The sequence below is a fragment of the Curcuma longa genome, chromosome 3 (genome assembly GCF_044706935.1).
Source record: "Curcuma longa cultivar G26 ecotype Majalengka, Jawa Barat chromosome 3, ITB_CL_G26_1.1, whole genome shotgun sequence".
Lineage (NCBI taxonomy): Eukaryota > Viridiplantae > Streptophyta > Magnoliopsida > Zingiberales > Zingiberaceae > Curcuma > Curcuma longa.
The window spans coordinates 13,074,775-13,094,627 of record NC_133863.1 but is presented as its reverse complement, the minus strand read 5'-3'; the positions used below and the strand labels follow the sequence as shown (position 1 = coordinate 13,094,627).

General features: G+C 37.6%; 2 protein-coding genes across 2 annotated transcripts; both read right to left on the bottom strand.

The window, feature by feature from the left end:
* Nucleotides 1–723: 723 nt before the first annotated feature.
* LOC141823729 (uncharacterized) lies at nucleotides 724–2,014 on the bottom strand. The gene is made up of 3 exons (XM_074710980.1): nucleotides 1,834–2,014; nucleotides 1,607–1,736; nucleotides 724–1,321 (listed from the first exon to the last, which is right to left on the bottom strand). The coding sequence occupies exons 1-3, from the start codon at nucleotides 2,012–2,014 to the stop codon at nucleotides 724–726; spliced, it is 909 nt and encodes a 302-aa protein (XP_074567081.1).
* Nucleotides 2,015–5,033: 3,019 nt separating this feature from the next.
* LOC141824814 (GDSL esterase/lipase At4g26790-like) lies at nucleotides 5,034–6,771 on the bottom strand. Its single transcript, XM_074712147.1, has 3 exons — nucleotides 6,403–6,771; nucleotides 5,465–5,957; nucleotides 5,034–5,227 (listed from the first exon to the last, which is right to left on the bottom strand). Exons 1-3 carry the CDS (start codon nucleotides 6,769–6,771, stop codon nucleotides 5,034–5,036), a joined length of 1,056 nt encoding a protein of 351 aa, XP_074568248.1.
* Between the last annotated feature and the right edge of the window lie 13,082 nt (nucleotides 6,772–19,853).

Genomic DNA, 19,853 nt, shown 5'->3' with positions numbered 1-19,853 from the left:
AGTAACATTTGATATTCTCCATTCTATTTTAACATGAGCGTCGTAGGGACAATACCAAAGTGCATCTTGGTTCCATTCTAATATCTTGCTAAATCTTTTTAGGGATAGTTGATTCTTTGGTAGTTGATTTCCCTCCTATCAACTTCTTCAATCGACTATATCTGTCGACTTTTTCAATCGACTCCTTTTTATGATAGTCTCCTTATTTTAGGAAGTTATCGTCACCTCATCTTAAATAGTTAATTTTTTATGATTTATGAGAGATTTAATTCACCTTCGCATTCAAATCGGAATAGTGAATTAAGTTTTTTATATTCTCAATGCAAAAATATAATTTTATTTTATGTTGATATTTGTGAAAAATACATAAATTAAGATTTTTAGGAGTCTTATTTGTGAAAAATACATTGTTTTTTCACTTGAAAATTATTTTTACATCTCACTTTCACAAAGTTAACGGTACTTCTATTTTTATTCAAAATAATTAATATTTTTATTTAAAAATTAAAATAAAAAATTATTTCCATGTTTAAAATATTAATTCTTGTACTACTTTGGTCATTATTGCAGACCTGTAGAATCAAGGTTTAACGTTGAGCATGACAAGCAAAAATTGAATCAATGGGAAAATATTTTTTATGTCTAGATTAATATTAACGTTTGACGAAAATATTTATAATTCTTCAAACAAATTGGAATTTTACAGATTAAAATTTTAGTTAATTAAATGATTTGCATGTCGCTCCACAAGCAATCGCCACTCCACGGCCAGTCCCCTCCGACGTAGGTGCTCCCGGGGTAATCCACGTGGCATTCCGTCCACTCATCCCCACCGCCGAGTACGGCGTCGATGCCTCCAACAACGGCGTCGATGCCGCCGGCGCCGATCTCCTCCTCCCAGCCGATCGCGGTGCCGAGCGAAGAAAGCTGCTGGGGCGGCGCCGGGGAAAAGTGATACTCCTCCGAGCTATAAGCAATGTTCGCCATCGTCGTCCCCGTCTCATTCGCCGGCGTCCAAGGATTGGCGAGGAGGCCGGGCGGCGGCGGGGAAAGGTAATAGTCCTCCGAGCTAGAAGAAATGTCCACCATCGTCGTCCCCGTCTCGGTCGCCGGCGTCCAAGGATTGGCGAGGAGGCCGGCGGAGGTGGAAGCTGCGGCGGAAGAAGCAGCCTTCATGCACAGGCGGCGCATTGCGTCCTTAAACGCTCTGCTATCGGCGTCGCAGCGGAGCTGCTTCACGTGCTTCTGCACCCTCGTCCTCCAGTAATTCTTGATCTCGTTGTCGGTCCTACCGGGGAGGAAGCGTGCGATCTTCGACCACCTGCAGTCGTTGAACCATCAAATCACACTCTAGTTTTACCTAGATGAAAGAGATCACTCTTACATGTACTCTTTAATTTTCCGATAAAGATATGATCTTATATACTCACTTGGTTGGTCTACTTCTGAATGAAAATTAATGCAAGAAGATAAACAAGTGATTTGTTTTCATTCAATTCCTCACTTTTTTTTTAAAAAAAAAATGTTGATTGGCGTTCTAATCGGCAATTAATAAAGGAGTTTCAAAAAGCTTTGAAAGTCTCCTCCTTCATCTCAGTTCAATTACCTGTTCCCCCACCGAGAATGGAGTTCGACGATGATGAGTTGTTCCTCCGGCGTGATGTTTCCGCGGCGAACGTCCGGCCGGAGATAATTGAGCCATCGGAATCTGCAGCTCTTTCCGGTTCGTTTCAGGCCTGTTCCAGCTCAAAACAGTGAGGTTTGCTAGCTAGCTAGTTCTTGATATTTAATTTCTTATCCATAGCAAGATCGAGCAGAGTAATTATAAATTACCTGCAGAGCGAGCGAGGGCATTCCACCGGCCTTGGCCGTGCTGGGCGACGTAGTTGATGAGGAGGAGGTCTTCGTCCACCGTCCACGGCCCTCGCCGGAGCTCCTCCGTCACCCCACTAGACGCTGCTGCAAGGGGAGGCCGTCTGTCCCCCACGAGGAGACTTTTGTTGTATTCCTCCATTATTAGCTTCGAATTGATCCTGCTCGATCTCCTCCTCGACTCCTACTCCCTTTCTCTGTATTATAAATATATATAGAGAGAGAGATTGATTGATTGATCTGGATCCTTGTTCCTTACTGGTTCTGCTTGCTGTGATGGTTTCGTAGCAGGGGGAATTCGATCTGTGTATTAATAATAGGAAACGAGACAGTGACATATAAGAGATTACGCAACTTATAATTTTATGATTTCTTATTAGATAGATAGATTTGTTCGAGAGCTTAAGAAACATGAGTTCCTAATGGTAATTTAAAAGCATTTTTTTCTTAAGATGCTGTTTTGATAACAAATGAAAAAAGAATGATGCTATTTTGATGCACTCATCTAAGATGTAATTAAATTTTATCGATTAAGTTTAAATTATTCCCATTTTGTGAGTGTTTGAAATATGTTTGAAGACTATGCGATCGTTTTAATCTTCTAGAGAGAGAGAGAGAGAGAGAGAGCGCGCTTCAGCCGTACAAATACAACAAGTCTTATCATTTTTTTTAATAAAAAAGGACATTTATACTGTGACATGTGTAAGATGTTTTATCAAGCCTTTGATAACAACAAAGAAGATAGATGCCACTAAAATCAAAATAATCATGTCTTCAAGTGAATAGATAAGTTTTTTTTAATATGATGGAATGTTATAGGTCTGGCACTCTTAGTTGATTACCCATAAAAAAACAAAATTCAAGAACAAACAATTCTATGTGTGCTAGCCTCTGATATAATTATTTAACATGTTTTTGTTATTCAACTAAGTTTTCATTAAAACTTAAGTATTAAAATAAGTTATACTAATGACCAATCCAAATTAGTTAACATCAATATATAGAATATTCATTAGAATTGAAGCCCACAATAATAGACTTTGAAAGCCTCGTATAAGTCAATTTATTCAGCTACGTCGCTAAATATTATCATCAGGAACCAGTAGTACCAATTAAACCATTATATTTATTTATTTATTTTAACAAATCTAATCCAAAATCTTCTATTAATAAATTAAAACTATTTATGCAACAAATCTACTCCCAAAAATTTTAGAATCGATTTAAATCATTTATTTATCAAGTTATTAATCTTTTTATTTGCTTAAAATTAATTATATCTTAATCCAATTTATGTTCAGTTTCATTTCATTTCTTTTTCAAAATAGTATGTATTTTTTGTTGTTTTTTTGTTTATAATTCAGGGTCTGTGATATAGATGATCTGTACGTCTCTCTGATTCGTCGTGTCTAACGGGTAAATTGTATGTATTTAATTTGTTGGCTGGACTGGATGGCGAGGAGGTGGACAGATTTGTTTTGGAGGTGCATGAATATAATGATGATTAAGTGTATGGACGATCCATTTTTGCAGCTTATTAATGGCGTGCGCAATTAACGTTTGGATCTACGGATTTGAATCCCAAGTCACGTACGTACAAACAACATTATGCAGGTGCGTGTGGAAGTCGCATACATATGCGCCGGCGTTAATTAGCGGTGGGTGGGTGGATCGACGTCAACTTACCACGCCGGAGACAGCGACGCCAGCACCTGCAGATGGCCGATCGATGATCGACAGCTGACTGGCTGACGCGCTTGTGCCCAGATGGCCGGTCTTTCTCAGTAAACACGTGTAGAAGGGTTTGCAGCTGAAAGGGGCGCAGTCGATGAAGACTTACGTACTGCTGTCGGCCGAATTGTTATCTCTCATCTCTCCCGAGCAAACTAGGGTTTCAATTTCACTCGAGTTCTTAATTGTTCAAGCTCATTTTTTTTTCGAACTTGAACTTGGTTTATTAGATATATGTTATTGAGGAACTTGTTTGATTGAATACTAAAATTTGCTCACGAAATTATTTGCAGCCCCACTCTCTTGGCCACCTCTTTTGTTTATCCCTTTCGGCATGCGTATTAACAATTCAAATTTCAAATTAAATACGGATCGCGAAGAAACACAACAATCCAAAATGTTGTGAGCGGTAGGCATTAATTCTCTTTAAACAAATCAGAATGAATGTTAAAGGATCACTACATTACGTACGTGCACCTATACCATCAATACAAATACATGCTAGAAATCAATTTCCCTTGGAGAAAATAAGGTATAACAGTAGATTGAATTGGCCTTTAGGGATACAGACATCCAAGTGTACGTTTCATTTGTAAGTATTCATCTGAACAAATCTAGTACTGCACACATATATAAAAGGTGGAGATTCAGTTGTAAACGACGATTATATATATATATATATATATCTGCAAACGTTAAACTTACATCCTGTGACAAACAAGATTGCAGATACTTATGCATGTTTTGAGCAACGATAATATATATTTACTATGATGATAATTAAACAAGCCTCATGGTTATTTGTCTAGGCTTTGTCTGTAATGTGGGTAAAATTACCCACGAAGTCGATCAATAACCTGTCTGATGGACGATTGCACGTAGTGTTAGGGTAAATATAATTATCTATTATTTAAGGAATATCATCTTAATTATGTTTTTGTGTATATATACTATAGTTAACAATTTATATATCCTCCACCTGATCTCTACTATATGTATAGATTGTTTTTCAAATGTTTCAAAAACAGAATTTAAGGTAATATATGCTATATATAATGCGTCTACTTAATTAACTGGCTAGCTATTTATAAATTACTTAGGCATTCTCACATAAAAAGAGATGGATATATAGTTTATTAATTAAATATGAAATAAATTATTCACACCTATCTATGAACTCAAACTTTAAATAATGAACACAGAGGTTTAAGCAAATAACATAAAGTTTGTACAGATATTTATGAAATTAAGTATTCTACAGATAATCTCTTTTGATTTTGAATGATACACATATACATTTGTTATATGTTATCATTAATATATAATTAAACCTTTCCATGCATGTCAAATGATCCAAATTAAGAAATTAAGTCAATATAAAATAAAATGAATCCAATTAATTATATTGTAGTAGAAATTAATCATATCCCTCAAATGAACTCAGCCAAACTAGTCTCCAACGTTGTCTTCGCCATAAGCCAGTTAACCTTCTCCGTGGGGTGGAATGCATCCCAAAATACATATTTGTTCGCATCTGGACAGGTAAATGGACTCCACTCGTCGCACAAGTAACCCATCTCAAAGCGGCCCGTCGCACAACACCCTGAATCTACGTTCTCAATCCCTACGTTAATTAAACAAAAATGTCTTTTTTATGGAGTTTTTTATATTAATTGTTATTGTTGTATATTTAGGTTCAAAAATGTACATTACATAAAAATACAATATAAAAATATATGACACACTATATTGTATGAATATGGGACTTTTGTATAAATATATATCTATAGTGTATCATGTTACATTTTCATATTTAATTTTATTACTCTTAGATTTTTATTTGATGAGTAAAGATCCATACCATAAGAGGAGGGATTGGCGATGATGTGGAGCAAGCCGTCGTAGACCGGCGCGTACCTCAGCCGGAACCCTGGCAGCGTGGCGCACAGCCGCCCGATGAGCCTCTGCAGCTTGACGTTGAAGCCCCTGGCCGCCTTGTTGTACTCCTCGACGCAGCCGCCGCCGGCGAGCGCGTTGGTGGTCCGCTCCAGCGGCACGCAGCCGATGGCGCCGAGGCCGGTGAAGGAGATCTTGCGCGCCCCCAGCCGGTAGATGGCCCTGAGGAACTCCTCCGCCCGGTCCATCAGGAAGTCCTGGTACTGCTCCACCGTGAACTGCAGGAACCGGCCGGTGACCAGCAGGTAGTAGTTCTCCAGGAAGTCGTTGGTGCCGATGCTGATGATGTACACGGCCTCCCCGACGATGCGCATCGCCTCCGCCTTGCCGGCGTACCGCAGGAGCCGCCGCCGGTACTCCTCGAAGTATTCCACCTCCTTCCATAACGGAATCACAGACTTGCCGTGGAGAGAATCAATGAGTCATGCAGATAAAGTGATTAACTAACTGGATTGCAATATGATCTAAATGCAGCAATAACTACGGCACCGGAAAATGGAGGCGGACAGTTGGTTTGGCTGTCATTTCAATTAAAGATCATTTTTTTCCATAAATAAACTGAGTTTTTTTCCCCCTTAATTAGTATTCGACTGAAGTGGTATAGCATTTAATATTTTTCAGCAATTTCCAGCAGGTTGTTGGTAGTTGAATCTATCATTGCCGACATTAAAATTTAGCGGCCATTCGCTAATTATGAGGATGAATGCATGACGTCATACACAGTCCCTTCCCGCTTTTTCTTTTCTTTTTACAATTGAATCATTTATTATTATTTATTTTTGATTACTTTGAGTTTGACAGTTAAATTGGTTTGGTGAAATTAATGCAGTGCGGAGGACTTACGAGGACGTCGGAGGTGGCGTTGTCGAGGCCGGTGCCGGCGGAGGCGAAGCAGACGCCCTTGGCGAAGTCCTCGATGGAGTACTCGGGGTCGAGGTAGGCCGGGACGAGGGGCGGCAGGCCGAGCGCCTCGGAGATGAAGTCGGGGGCGAGGCGGCCGTTGCAGAAGCGCCCGGTGGGGCGGCTGCCGAAGAAGTCGCGGCCGTAGGGCCGGAAGTTGCTCCTCAAGACCGTGGCGACGTGGTTGTTGTTCCCGGTGTCGACGGTGGAGTCGCCGAAGACGATGAGGGCCGGGATGCTAGAGGAAGCGGCGGCGAGACAGGCCACGTAGAGAAGGAGGATGAGGAGGAGGAAGATGACAGGAATTCCCATACCTCGCCGGAGTCCGGTGGCGAAAGAACGGAATGAAGTTTTAGATTGGTTGTGTTTGGACTGGTAGCTAGGTATTTAAAAGTTTGAGTTTTTGTTAAAAATAGAGTATTTAATGCTTATTCATGGCACTGTTCTTCAATTCTGAGGTTTTGACAACTAGCATTACTTGGACATGCCAATTAATGAAGGTACCTCAATAATTACAGTACTCAGATTGGCTGGCATGATTGATTAGGTCAATTACAGTCAATCTGATTAGATCAATTGGTTCAAGAAGTGCAGGAGGGTCATGCTAATTGGTTGGGATTGATCCAATGAATCGAATTGATTGGTTGGCTCGAGCAGGATGATCCTAAAGCAACTGATCAGACAATCTAGGGGTGACATGACGTACTGTGAGTTTGAGGAAAGAAAAATTCTTTGACATGATCTCGCCCTGTCCTACTTTTCATTAATTCCAATTGAGTTCAAGAAATATAATAAATTATAAAGTCAAATCATATATTATTATTTATAATATATATTACAAACTAAATAATTTATTTTATATAAATTATCATCTGAAGGTTAATAGTGCAATTTAAATGTCAAGGGTGGAAAGTGAAGAAAAATTAGATCGATAGCTTAGATGGATGAGAATAAATGATTTTTTGCTAACGGTTGAGAAAAATAGAAAGTTATTTTTAAAATATATGTGTATTTTTATTGAATAGTAGAAAATTTTCATTTACATTGTATTTGGAAACATTAAACAAAAAGCTAAAATAGTTTATATGAAACAAATGAAGCTTATTTAGTATATTAATTATGTATTGTTGTATCAAAGAGGAAGCAAGATTAAACAATGGGCCTAAAGGGAAAAGAAGGAAAGAACAATTTTATGTGTTGTTTCCAACAACCTACAAGATTAAACAATGGGCCTTAGAGTTGCTATTTGGTGAAAGGCTCTTTAAAAATAAACTACGAGGAAGTTGTAGGGGAAAGGTGAAAGCTTATGACTAATTTAGTGTCGTACTTGAATATGGATAACATGAAGTAAAGGAAATAACACGAATTATAACTCTTTTTTCTTTCCTTTTCTATCCTCTCTTATGACCTCTCACCTCGACTAAACATAGCTTAAGTGTTGGTGCAATCAATTTTGGGTCCAAATTGACCAAGTTGATGATCGAGCTCGATTGACCAAGCTAGAGAAGACTCGAATTGGGTTAGATATTTGATTAATATGTTAATTGACATAAGACGGAAAGAGTCAAGTAGGTTAAGGTTGATTGGAGACTTGACAAGAAGTGAAAAGACCAATAGGGAGTTGACATGAGACTAAAAGTCTAAGTGAATCATAGTTGACTAGACAATTAATGATCAAAAGTCCAACAGATAGTTTGCAAGAGGAAATTTTCAAGTGGGTCATGACTGACCAGATACTTGGTGATAGGAGATGACAAAAGTATAAGTCGTGAAAGACTAGACACTTGGCATGAATGCGGAAGCGTCAAGGAAGATCGAATGTTTGACATAGGAGAAGTCCAGACAAGTCATGTTAAACGTTTAAACAATGAAAAGTCTTAGCAATAAGTCTCAGTAGGTCATGAATGACCAGATGTTGAGCATAGGAAGTCTTGATAGGTTGAGATTAATCGGATATCAAATAATATGAGAATTCGACTTTAGAAAGGCTAAAATAGAATCATCAATAGATTGTTAGATAGTGTTAGTACCGATTGAATCAAAATATCTCCACAATGATATGATATTGTCCACTTTGGGCCTAAGCCCTCATGGCTTTGTTCTTGGGCTCTTCCCAAAAGGCCTCATATCAATGGAGATACTTTCCATCCTTTTAAACTTATGATCTTTTCCATGTGCTTTAGATGTGGGATTATGTTTACACCCTTGCAACCCAACAATTCCCTCTTGGTCCACTCGACCTACTAGAACTTCCTACCTAGTCGCAACTAGGACTTTTTACCCCTCGGTCCACCCGACCTACTAGGACTTCTCACCTGGTGTCTGGTCCTCTTGATTCAGACACGGGAGCATCCACTTCCTTTGTTTTAAGATTCAAACCACATGGTTAGATCTGGATCATGGCTCATTCGGCGGTTAGTCCGGTGAAGAGCGGTCTCGCTCTGATACCACTTGTTAGTACCGATGGAATCAAAATATCTCCATAATGGTATGATATTGTCCACTTTGGACCTATACCCTCATGGCTTTGTTCTTGGACTCTCTCCAAAAGACCTCATTCCAATAGAGATATTTTTCATCCTTTTAAACCTATGATCTTTTCCATGTGCTTTAAATGTGGGACTATGCTTGCACCCTTGCAACCCAACAGATAGTATCAATCGATTGATAAACTTTAAATCTCGAATTCAAGATTTAAAAGGTGATTTGTTGATTTAGCACTTGATCGATGACAATCAATCGACTGGTAAATCGTGTCACGCAAACAGAAGCTTTCCAAATCGACTGTCCAGTTTAGTTGAAAGCAAGTAATCGATTAATGTGGCTCAAGTATCAATTGCTAAGGTAAAAGAGTCATTCTACAAGTGTCAAAGGTCAAATGACAACAAGGTAATTGATTGGTGAAGGCAAACAATCGATTACTAGGTGGAAATCAGTTCAAATGCAACCTTATAAAAGAGGATTTTGAGGCAACTCAAAAGTACTGATTCTTAAAGGTTTGGAGATGAAATGTTATTGTATTTTCTACCATCAAGAGGCAATTCAAAGCGACAATAAAGCATCCAAAGTGAAAATTCATTTTTGTAACATGTTGTATCTACATTGTTCTTATTTCTATCTGTGTTTTCATTTTTGTGTTGCTTTGTATACAACAAGTATTATAAGAAACTTCTCCACCTCCAGAAGATATTCGAGAAAGAGAAGAATAATATGGAATAGTCATTAGGTATTAGGCATTGGATATAGTGGTCTTGGGAGACGGTGAACTAAGTAAAACAAACCTGTTATTGTTGTATTTTATTTCATTGGATTCGCTTCAAGGTTTTCGCTACACATTCAATAGATAAAGCGATTGAAGCTATTCACTCTTCCCCTTTAGCTCGCACGAATCCTAACGTTAAGTAGGAGTAACACAAGGTAATCCAATTAGCCAACTTATATTTTATGCTCAACATAAACCTCCCTTGTTATTGTTTTAGTGGAGTGTGTTCCTTCTAAGGAAAGTGTTGTGGTCCCTCCACATGGGCCACATTTGGACTTTTACCCTAAGTCCACTTTGACTTTATTTTGTTTTATTGAGGATGGCAGCCGCCGCATGAGATGCAGCGAGAGAAACAAAAGGAGAGAAAGAAGGTTTTCAGATTTTTTCAGCGTAGTTTCAGAAAATCTCAGTTTGTCGGAGTTTCAACCGTTGGATCATCGTCAAATTTTGATAGCGTGTTCGTAACAACTTGGGCATCATTCTGAACGGTGGAGATCGGATTTTGACATCTGTAAGTCTGTCCGATTTCAGAAAAATGAACTGAAGAAATCTAGAATTTAATTTTCACAATTTTGTAAGATTCTTTTTATTCCTAGTTATTCTCTTATATTCATCATGGTGATGATAATGATGATTATGCTGCTGTATTGAGCATTGGAGTTTCCATTATTATTGTTGATAATGGAAGATTTAAGTGGTCAACTCGGTCCCATGATTTTTACCCAATTTGAGATTTTTCACGTTAAAATTGGTGTCGTTCTAAATTTTTATTTGATTTAGTTATTTGTTATTGTCAGATTTGATTGACTGGTTTGTATTGTCTATTTGATTACACAAAGTAGGAAAGAGAATTATTATTGTTCCGTTGTAAGTTATCTGATAATAGATTTATTGAGGTCATTCTTTCCCAACAGAAAATATATGCTACTTGGGTCCTAACACAAGTAATGTGCAAATTCTAGTGCATGTTGCCCAAGTTGGGGTGACGAACACAACCATGCATGCGACCTAGCCAAGTGCATGCACAAATAAATCTCTACTTACACCTATGTTTTGATGTAATGGTTGTTCATAGAGTATGCCATTATTGTTCTTGCACCTAGATAAAGAATTAATGATCATGCCTTACAATGCAAGTAAAGTCTATGAGACAAAATAAAAAATAAAAAGAGTTTTCTTAACGGGTAGAGACGACATAGAATCAATGTTGGGTACCATCGAAGAACCTCTTTGGTCAGTCGAAGAAGGAATATATGGATGATTTTCTCACAAGCATAGTTCCAAAGGAATTTGGAACAACAGGTGCCATGATTTTTCCAATCTGATATTGTAGTGAGTTTAGATTTGTTGCACAATTAGACAAGTACTTCTCTAATTCTTTGTAGTATTAATTAGGCTTCGTGCAGTCAAAAGAAAAGTACACAATAATGAATCCCTAAAAAATATTTGACTATTTAATCTAGAATATAAGTTGAGCAACTCATATTCACATTAGCTGACTATTGTTCTTTGGGACCTTAGTCGCTCAATTTTATTTTTTTTTAAATTATTTATTTTAATAAACACTAATCTTAATCTAAGAATATAATAATTCATGCATTAAACTATGATATGAATGCTTAAAAATTTGGGAATCTTAATTATAAATACCAATAAATTAACCACCACATGGTTGGCCATGTGCCTTTAAATTAAGGCCATTAATGCTGATTTCAGTATCAAACAAAATAAAATATTTCTCCTTTTTTGTCATTAAACTATTTCTTGATTTTATGTAAAGAGTTATCTCTAAATTAAGGTTTCTTCTTTAAATTTTTTTTGAAAATAACTATTACGAGATATGATGGCATCACTAGGTAAGGTGCTTCTAGGTATGAAAGATCTAGAGAAAAATTAAAGCACTTTTTGATAAAGCCCCAATGGTTGGCATAAAGGTAAACTCTTTAAGGAAAATTTGAATGCATAAGTCTTAGAAATGACTAGAGTTAGAGTACTAGTCGATTGATCTGAGAACTTAATTAAGTGGTAGGTTAGTCAATTAAGGAGTTAGTTCAAAATCAAACAAAATATACTATGTGTTACAACTTTAGAAAGTAGTAGAATGGTTAGTTGATTGTTGGGTAAGCAATTTAGTTGATTGCTCAACGATAACTAATAACAAAAAAAATGATATTTTAGAAGAAGACGGTTAAAAATACCTACATGTATGAGTTAAACAATTTGTTAGGTTGCAAGGGTGTAAATATAGTCCCACATCTAAAACACATGGAAAAGATTATGTGTTTAAAAGGATGAAAAATATCTCCATTGTAATGAGGCCTTTTGGGGAGAGCCCAAGAACAAAGTTATGAGGACTTAATTAGGCCCAAAGTGGACAATATCATGCCATTGTGGAGATATTTTGATTCCATCAGTACTAACAAGTGGTATCAGAGCGAGGATGCTCTTCACCGGACTAACCGTCGGAAGAGCCATGATCCAGATCTAACCATGTGGATTGAACCTTAAAACAAAGGAAGTGGGTGCTCCAATGTTTGAATTAAGAGGACCAGACACCAGGCAGAAAGTCCGGGTGGATTGAGGATTCAGACATTAAAAACGATTTTGTTTGAGGGAGGATTGTTGGGTTGCAAGGGTGCAACATAGTCCCACATCTAAAATACATGAAAAAGATCATGTGTTTGCTTAGGTTCAAAGTGGACAATATCATACTATTGTAGAGATATTTTAATTCTATCGGTACTAACACAATTAACTAACGATGAAAGAGCAATTGATTGATCAACAACATAAAAAGGTTATTTTATGGAGAAAGAATTTAAACTTGAAGTTGTAGTTTATGTACGGGCTTATGGCAACTTGGGAAGAAAAGGGGGAGAATTGAAAAACTCAATTGTGTGTGCTCTTGTGCTCAATTTCTTTTCTGTATAAAGAGATATTATATTCTTGTGCCTAAAAATTTTAAAAATGCCATTCAAAATTTATCCTCACGGTATTTAAAGATGCCTAAAATTTTTCTTGCTTTTGTTTTTTTTTAAAATTATTGATAAAATTTAATAAAATTATTGCCAAATTTTTTGTCAATAATTTTAATAAATAAAAATTAATTTATTGACTGATAATTATATTAAATTTTGGCTAATAAAAATTAATTAGGCCCACTTTTGTTTAAAAAAAAAAAATCTTTTCCTCCTACCAATGCTTTTGCCCCCTCACTCCTCGCTCATCTCGTGGGCCGACAATGTCTCCCTCCGCAACGGATCAACCCAAAAGCGATCTCTCCCTCCTCCATTGACATCGTCGCGCAGTCCTCTCTCTCAGCGATCTCTCCCTCCTCCAATGACATCGTCGCGCAGTCCTCTCTCTCCTTCGCAAACCTCGCTGGCTTCTGTAGCTCCACCAAAGTTATCAGCGTCCTCTCCTTCCTCTGTCAGCATTGCCAACGTACGCCCGGCCTCTCTTTCCTAAGGCCATCGTCCATCAACACTCTCTCCCTCCTCCATCGACTTTAAACCTTCCGAATATTAAAAATAATATTTTAAAATTTATTGATTCGAAGAATTAATAGGTAATCAAATTTGATATTAAAAAAAATATGATCGTAAATATTATTGATCAAAAATTAAAAATTTTAAATAATTAAATAGGTATTTAAATAGATTCAAGACTCGAACATTGCAAACGAAAATATCTGTTGATTTTTCCTTTGGTTCAATTCAAACATTTAGCCCGGTCTGGTTTTTTTGGTTTGGTTTATTTTATTTTATTTTTGTTTCTTTTCCTTACACACGAAGCAGCGCCGCCTGTTCCTCGCGATCGCGACCTTTCTTCAAGTCGCGTGAACACCTATTCGGCGGATATATATATGTGCGCGAAGAGAAGGAAAAGAGTATATAGATTTCTCGAGCACTTTTCTCGTTCGTTCTCCTTCTCTTTCCATATGTTCTTGAGGCTTTGTGCTTGGCGATCTGAGGTTGAGTCCGCCGGCTACGTTCGTCTTGGAGTGCACCTACGAACGACGCGAGTGGTTGTCGTATCTTGGGAGAATCTTGCCTGCAAGCCTTTGCACCGTGAGGCGGCAATAATTCTCTAGGGACAGTCGGCGTGCCGACGCTTCGATCGGATAACTATTCTTAACTCTGCTCTTTATATATTCTTCAGTTTGCTATTTCGGTGTTGTGCATGTATTGTTTTTTTTGCTTACAATATCTTCGAAACTCTAACTTGAGAAAGTAATAAAAAGAATAAATTACTCTTTATTCCCGCATCATTCTCCCTATGGTGAAAAAAATTCGTCCTTAAATTATTGGTCATATCATCCAGGGGCGGATCCAGGATTTCATATTTGGGGGGGTCATATAATGAAAACGATATACTCATATTTGGGGGGCTATATAATCAACTCTACAGTAACGTCAATAATCAACCAACACCAACCAAGATCTAATACTAAAGATACCTTACATCTGTGGACATGTTTTGATGCACTTTGAGACATTGCACTTTGAGACATTATCCTCCAATCTCTGCCATTTCATGCGACTCTAGATGTATGTTGATAGTAATCTTGAATAGCAAAGGGAAAATGGTTTTTCCTTTCATAGTAGGGGCCATAGTTTGCCTTTTTAACATTAGAAGGCTATTGTAAGAAATTTACCAAGGAAATGAACATTTAGGTATGTCAAATCATCATTAAGAATGGTTGTATGCGTTTCAAATTTGATAGACCCTTTCTTAAAATGTTAGATTGGGTGGGACCAAGTAATAAGGGAGACACACTAGAAGGACCATCAAGAATTTTTCTATGTTGGCTCAGAGAACAAACATTTGAAGCTCATGGAGGCATGGAGACTAAGATATAAGTATTGCAATGGAGCGAGAAGAGGTAATTCTTGACTGCAAGAGGGAATGATACTCAATGATCCTTACCAAATTCACACACTTCACAATAAAGCTTGGTCAACAAAGGTGGAATATTAACAAACTGTTCAAATCTAGATAAAAGGATCACCAAGTCAACAATGCCATTGGTGTAAGGTGAGATTGTTATTGGTAAGAACGTTAAAGGCGAGGTGATCGTCTAAGTGATAGACTTCATCAAATATATGACCGGGAAAACACAATGGGCATGTTAAAAGATTAAGGGTTTTGTGCAAGTGCAAGCAAAAAATAAACTCATGGGAAGCTTTCCAACATTAAGCACTTTATTCAAGAGCAATGAGGAGTTAAGCAAGGAACCATGTTCTTTGATAGAAATATAAGTGTCATCAACAATAGAAATATGTGGTAAAGTAAAAAAGATAGAGTCCAGAAAATAATTCACCATTACTATTCATTTGTGAAGATGCTGTTGAATTAATTAACCACAGAGGCTTAGTTTTTTACCATGGCTAGAAATTGTAGCAAGCTTTGATGAATTACATAAGTTATAGAGTAAAATCTAGAACTAGTGGGTAGGGCTGAGCAAGCGGGCGGGTCGGACGGGTTCGTGCGATTTTCCCACCCGACCCACCATTGGCGGGTTAATAAAATTTAAACCCAACTCGATTTTTTTTTTCGCATCAAATTCGGCGGGTGGCGGGTGCCGGCGGGCGGGCGGATTGGCGGGCGGATTGGCGGGTTATCGAATGTAAAAAAACGAATGTAAAGGATTCAAATTTTCAAGTTTTTGCCAATATTTCGCAAACATTCCTTGCATTTCAATTGCCACAGCCGCCAAACTAGCATCTACATGCTTAGAATAAGCCTTCAAAATAGTATGCATACCAACTATCTCTTGAAAGAAAATATTGGCAGTGATACTAGAAGAACTCGAAAATCGTATAGTAATATTGTAGAAAACCTTCAAGAACTTCATAAAGTACCTTGCAATTTCCCAATTCTTTTCAATAGGTGGGCCAACATGCTTGTCTTTTCTCTCGGTCACATGAGTTTCATCATCCTCATTTTCTACAGTTTCAGCAATGCAATCATCCAATTCATCATCCTCATCCATCTCTCCTTTCTCCTTAAAATACTTCATAAAGTACCCTTGATTCTCGACTCCTGAAGCTTGAAAGTTGGGAGAGAGGAAAGTGCCGAAGTGTGAGAATGGATTTGCTGCTGGAAACTCCTCTTTTTTGTCCTTATCTATTATTAAACAAATCATTTTTAATATATGTATACATATATTTTATTATTTGTATATAAATAGGCGGGCGGGTCGGGTTTAGTCGGATTTTAAAATTAAAACCCGAAACCCGCCCGTGTACAAGCGGGTTTGTCAATTTTCTATCCATTTTTATTTTTAATTTTTTTTAAACCTGCGGGTTGGCGAGTTCCAGATGCGGGTGGCGGGCGGGTTTAGCGGGCCGGGCGGGTACTGCTCACCCCTACTAGTGGGTAGTGGATAGGCTTGGATATCAAGCGAGAACTAGGATATCTTGTAGATTATCTTAATCTAAAAATTAGGACATTAGACTAAGTAATACAACAACTAATTTATTCATATTCTATCAACAATTTATAGGTAATAAAGCAAATGGAAGTGGTATGCAGTAATCTCGCTACATAGTGTCCGAAAAACCCTAGAGATCAAGCTATTCGGCTGAAACTCACCCGATTTACTTCTTCTCTTCCGGTCTGCCCTTCACGCCGCTGCCGCAGCCGATTGACCCTATTACCGGCACTGCCCAATCCACCCTTCACTCACCGGCGTCCTCAGCCGCCTTGCAGATCGCCGAATCCAAGCTGAAGTTGTTGTTGCAGCCGCGCCCGACGAAGACACGAAGAACAGAAGAAGACGCAAGGGAGGCGCGATGCCGCGATCGGGACCCAAACTCGCGATTTCTCTTAGGTTTGCAGTTTGCAGCCGCATTATAAGTTTCCTTATCGGGTTGGTTTAGGATTCAATAGATCAACAACCCATTAACCCTAAACCTATTAACCATTAACCCTAAAATCTTAATCTAAACTTGGGCTGGGCCCTGGGGGGCCATGGCCCCCCCCGGGCCCCTTAATAGATCCGCCCCTGATATCATCATTAAAAATGTGTCGATGTGTTATTGCCTTCTTAGTATGATGCAGTGAAAAGCTATTGAATCCATTGATTCATACATAAATACAGGAAATAATCTTTTACAACCCGTTGATTCAACAAAATACTAGAAAATTGGAAAATAATTAAAACTCGTTATTCCCGAAGAATGAGAGTGTGACTGATTCCACAAGATCAACCTTGCTCTAATACTAACTTTCATAGTGGAAATTATTGAATCCGTTGATTTACGCATGAATATCAGAAGCAATCTTTTACAATTTATTGATTCAAATAATACTAAAAGAGAAACAACCAAATTCGATGCGCGACCACAAATATTATTGATCAAAAATTAAAACCCCTAAAACAATTAATCTTATGTTTAAATAGACTAAAGACTCTAACATTACAAAGACAAAAATGCTCTCAAAATCCTAACTTTGACAAAAATAATAAAAAAAACCAAATTGTTCTTTTGTTTCCACATCATTACCTCGCAGAGGTCCTAAATGGGCTAATGTTAATTTTAGAATCTACATATACATGCATACAATCTGAAATTCATGAAAGTTTGGGAGTACGTACACATATCAAAGTTCTAGTGCAATTTATTGTGTTCATATTATTCACATTCTCATATATATATTGTTCTTGTCTGAGACTTAGAGGGGTGAGTCGTCGGTGATCTATCTTCAAAGTTGATGGGTCTCTGATGATCTGGCTAGGAAGGGGCTAGCTAGGATCCTGTAAAACTCGATGAGAGTGAGAATGAAAGTCAAGACAGACTTTAGCTCAACCATTCCAAAGCTCAAGTTAAGCCTCCAAAGAGGAAAGAGGAGCACAGTAGGAAAAATAGAAGAAAAGTTGAAGAAGGGCTTGTGTGCATACCTCTGCTCACAAGAGTGGACTTGCTTTTATATTACATTCTCCCTGAGTAAGAGATGATATCCACGTACTCTATATCCTGATCGATGGGATGCTACGTATGGGTATGGGGATGTTCCATCGCCACGTTTGGGGGGTGGGCGGGAGTATGTCATCCCATATCTCATTGACCATGTTGTCCGTCCACCATGTCATGACCGATGGGATGCCACTCAAGTATAGGAGTGTCCCCTCACCATACTTTACAAGTCACATCATCCCACATTTGGAAGACTTTATGGTCGCCATGCTCTGAAGAAGATAGCAGGGGTTGAGCCAAGGTGGTCAAATTGAGAAGGTCAACAAGATCGAGCATAGCTAACTTAGCTTAGGTCGACAGGGCTGAACAAAAATGACTACGCTGAGGAAGTCGACGGAGTTGAGCAGAGTTGGATGAGCTGAGGAGATCAACAAGGTCGAACAGAGCTGACTGAACTGAGGAGGTCGACAAAGTCAAACAGAGTTAGTTGACTTGAGAAGGTCAACAAAACCGAACAGAATTATTTTGATGAGCTAAGGAGGTCAACAAAAGGCAAGTAGAGTTGAGGTGATATGCATGGTCGAGCTGAGGAGATCTTTTATTAGGAAGACTTATTTTTGTTGGGAAGACTCTTTAGAAGGGTCGGTGACTCAGCTGATCAAGTTGGCTTAGTAGTTGACACACCACATGAATTTTATATTGATCAAGTCTCAAATTATAATACCACATGACTCCTATGTTGACCAAATCAAAAACCCGCCACGTGGGCCTTACTTACCTCCGTCATCTTCTTTTAGCTAGGAAATGAAAATTCAAAAAGCTACCAGGAAGCAAATAGGACTGCCTCCAATCAATGCACAACACAGTCTGAATTGAAAGAATATACTTTAGTTCATCATTTGCTCACATATATAAAAGAATGGTTACATGATTTTCTCAGATTACCTACGAGTAGAATGAATAACAGTACTGTTCTTACGTACTGTCAGATACGATGATAAAAGATGGCCTGCAGATACCTAGCTAGCTAGGAAATAGGAATGGATCATCAAAATCACCTTCAGCTGAATCTCCTCGCCAGAGAGAGCTAGCTAAAGCACAATTAATGACACCGACTTGAGTTCAAAAGAAAAGCAAACATAACAGTATACATTTCTTCAACAAAGGTGGAATTCACCATTTCAATGATGTCAAAAAGTAAATCGAAAAGTTACAATTAAACATAACAGTACACAACAGTAGACAGCTTAATGCAAAAGTTGTTTCAACTGTCAAATTAAGCTTTATGTTTCATTAAGTGTGTTATTCAGTCAGTCATTTGACAATCTTAATTTCTTTGCAAGTGGAATATGTACGTATATCATAGATTGGTTACTGTTCGATCGTTTAGTTCTCATACTCTTGTAAGTATATAATATTGATGCTTGTAGTCGAGTTTATGTCACTCTGATGAATCTGTATAATCTTAGGTTTTCTGATTAAATTCTTTGTCAAACATATTCATTACATAACATAATCAAACAATACTTGAGAGCATAGAATTCAAAGAAACATTGCATTACTCAAAGTCCTCAACAGATCAAGTCCAGTACTGTGTAATGACATCCAATAAAATTATTTGGGTACCATGAATATTAATAGATTTTAAAATTTTATTTTGCATCTGACTTTATTATTTTGTAATAGTGAAAGTGCAAATAAAATTATAATATTTTATGAGTGAATAAATCATAGGCTGTCATTTATTTGAAAATAAAAAAAAGGACTGTCTTTCACCAATTAAAGGATCAAGATTTTTTTTTCAGGAAGTCACAAAATAAAGCAAAATATGATTATTTTACACATATTGTTGATAATTCATCTTTTTTGTTTGAGAGAGGATGATAGCAATATCAAAATTATTTAGATCAATTTTGTTGAAACAAAGATGATAAAATTAAACATACAATCGCAAAAATAATAAAAATAATAATTTCACATCGTCTTCTGGTATATAAATACACTTCAGCAAAAGGTGAAATTTAGTATCCCAACAACCTCATAATTGGTCCCACGATCATCTGTGAGAAGGTAAATCAGGAAACTGCAGTTAGTCACTACAAAAGAGGGCATTGTCTTAAAGTTGAGATTCAACCGTTGTCCATTTCAGTAAGTCTGCCCGCAGTAACCAACTCAATCATACCCTGAAGTCTGTATATACATATATTTCA

What these genes read in the sequence shown, in the direction of transcription:
- LOC141823729 (XM_074710980.1), bottom strand. Translation starts at nt 2,014, where the DNA reads ATGGAGGAATACAACAAAAGTCTCCTCGTGGGGGACAGACGGCCTCCC. An exon ending in TGCCCTCGCTCGCTCTGCAG is followed by an intron (nt 1,737 to 1,833) that starts GTAATTTATAAT and finishes GAGCTGGAACAG; the next exon opens with GCCTGAAACGAACCGGAAAG. An exon ending in CATTCTCGGTGGGGGAACAG is followed by an intron (nt 1,322 to 1,606) that starts GTAATTGAACTG and finishes CAACGACTGCAG; the next exon opens with GTGGTCGAAGATCGCACGCT.
- LOC141824814 (XM_074712147.1), bottom strand. Translation starts at nt 6,771, where the DNA reads ATGGGAATTCCTGTCATCTTCCTCCTCCTCATCCTCCTTCTCTACGTG. An exon ending in ACGCCACCTCCGACGTCCTC is followed by an intron (nt 5,958 to 6,402) that starts GTAAGTCCTCCG and finishes CTCCACGGCAAG; the next exon opens with TCTGTGATTCCGTTATGGAA. An exon ending in CGCCAATCCCTCCTCTTATG is followed by an intron (nt 5,228 to 5,464) that starts GTATGGATCTTT and finishes TAATTAACGTAG; the next exon opens with GGATTGAGAACGTAGATTCA.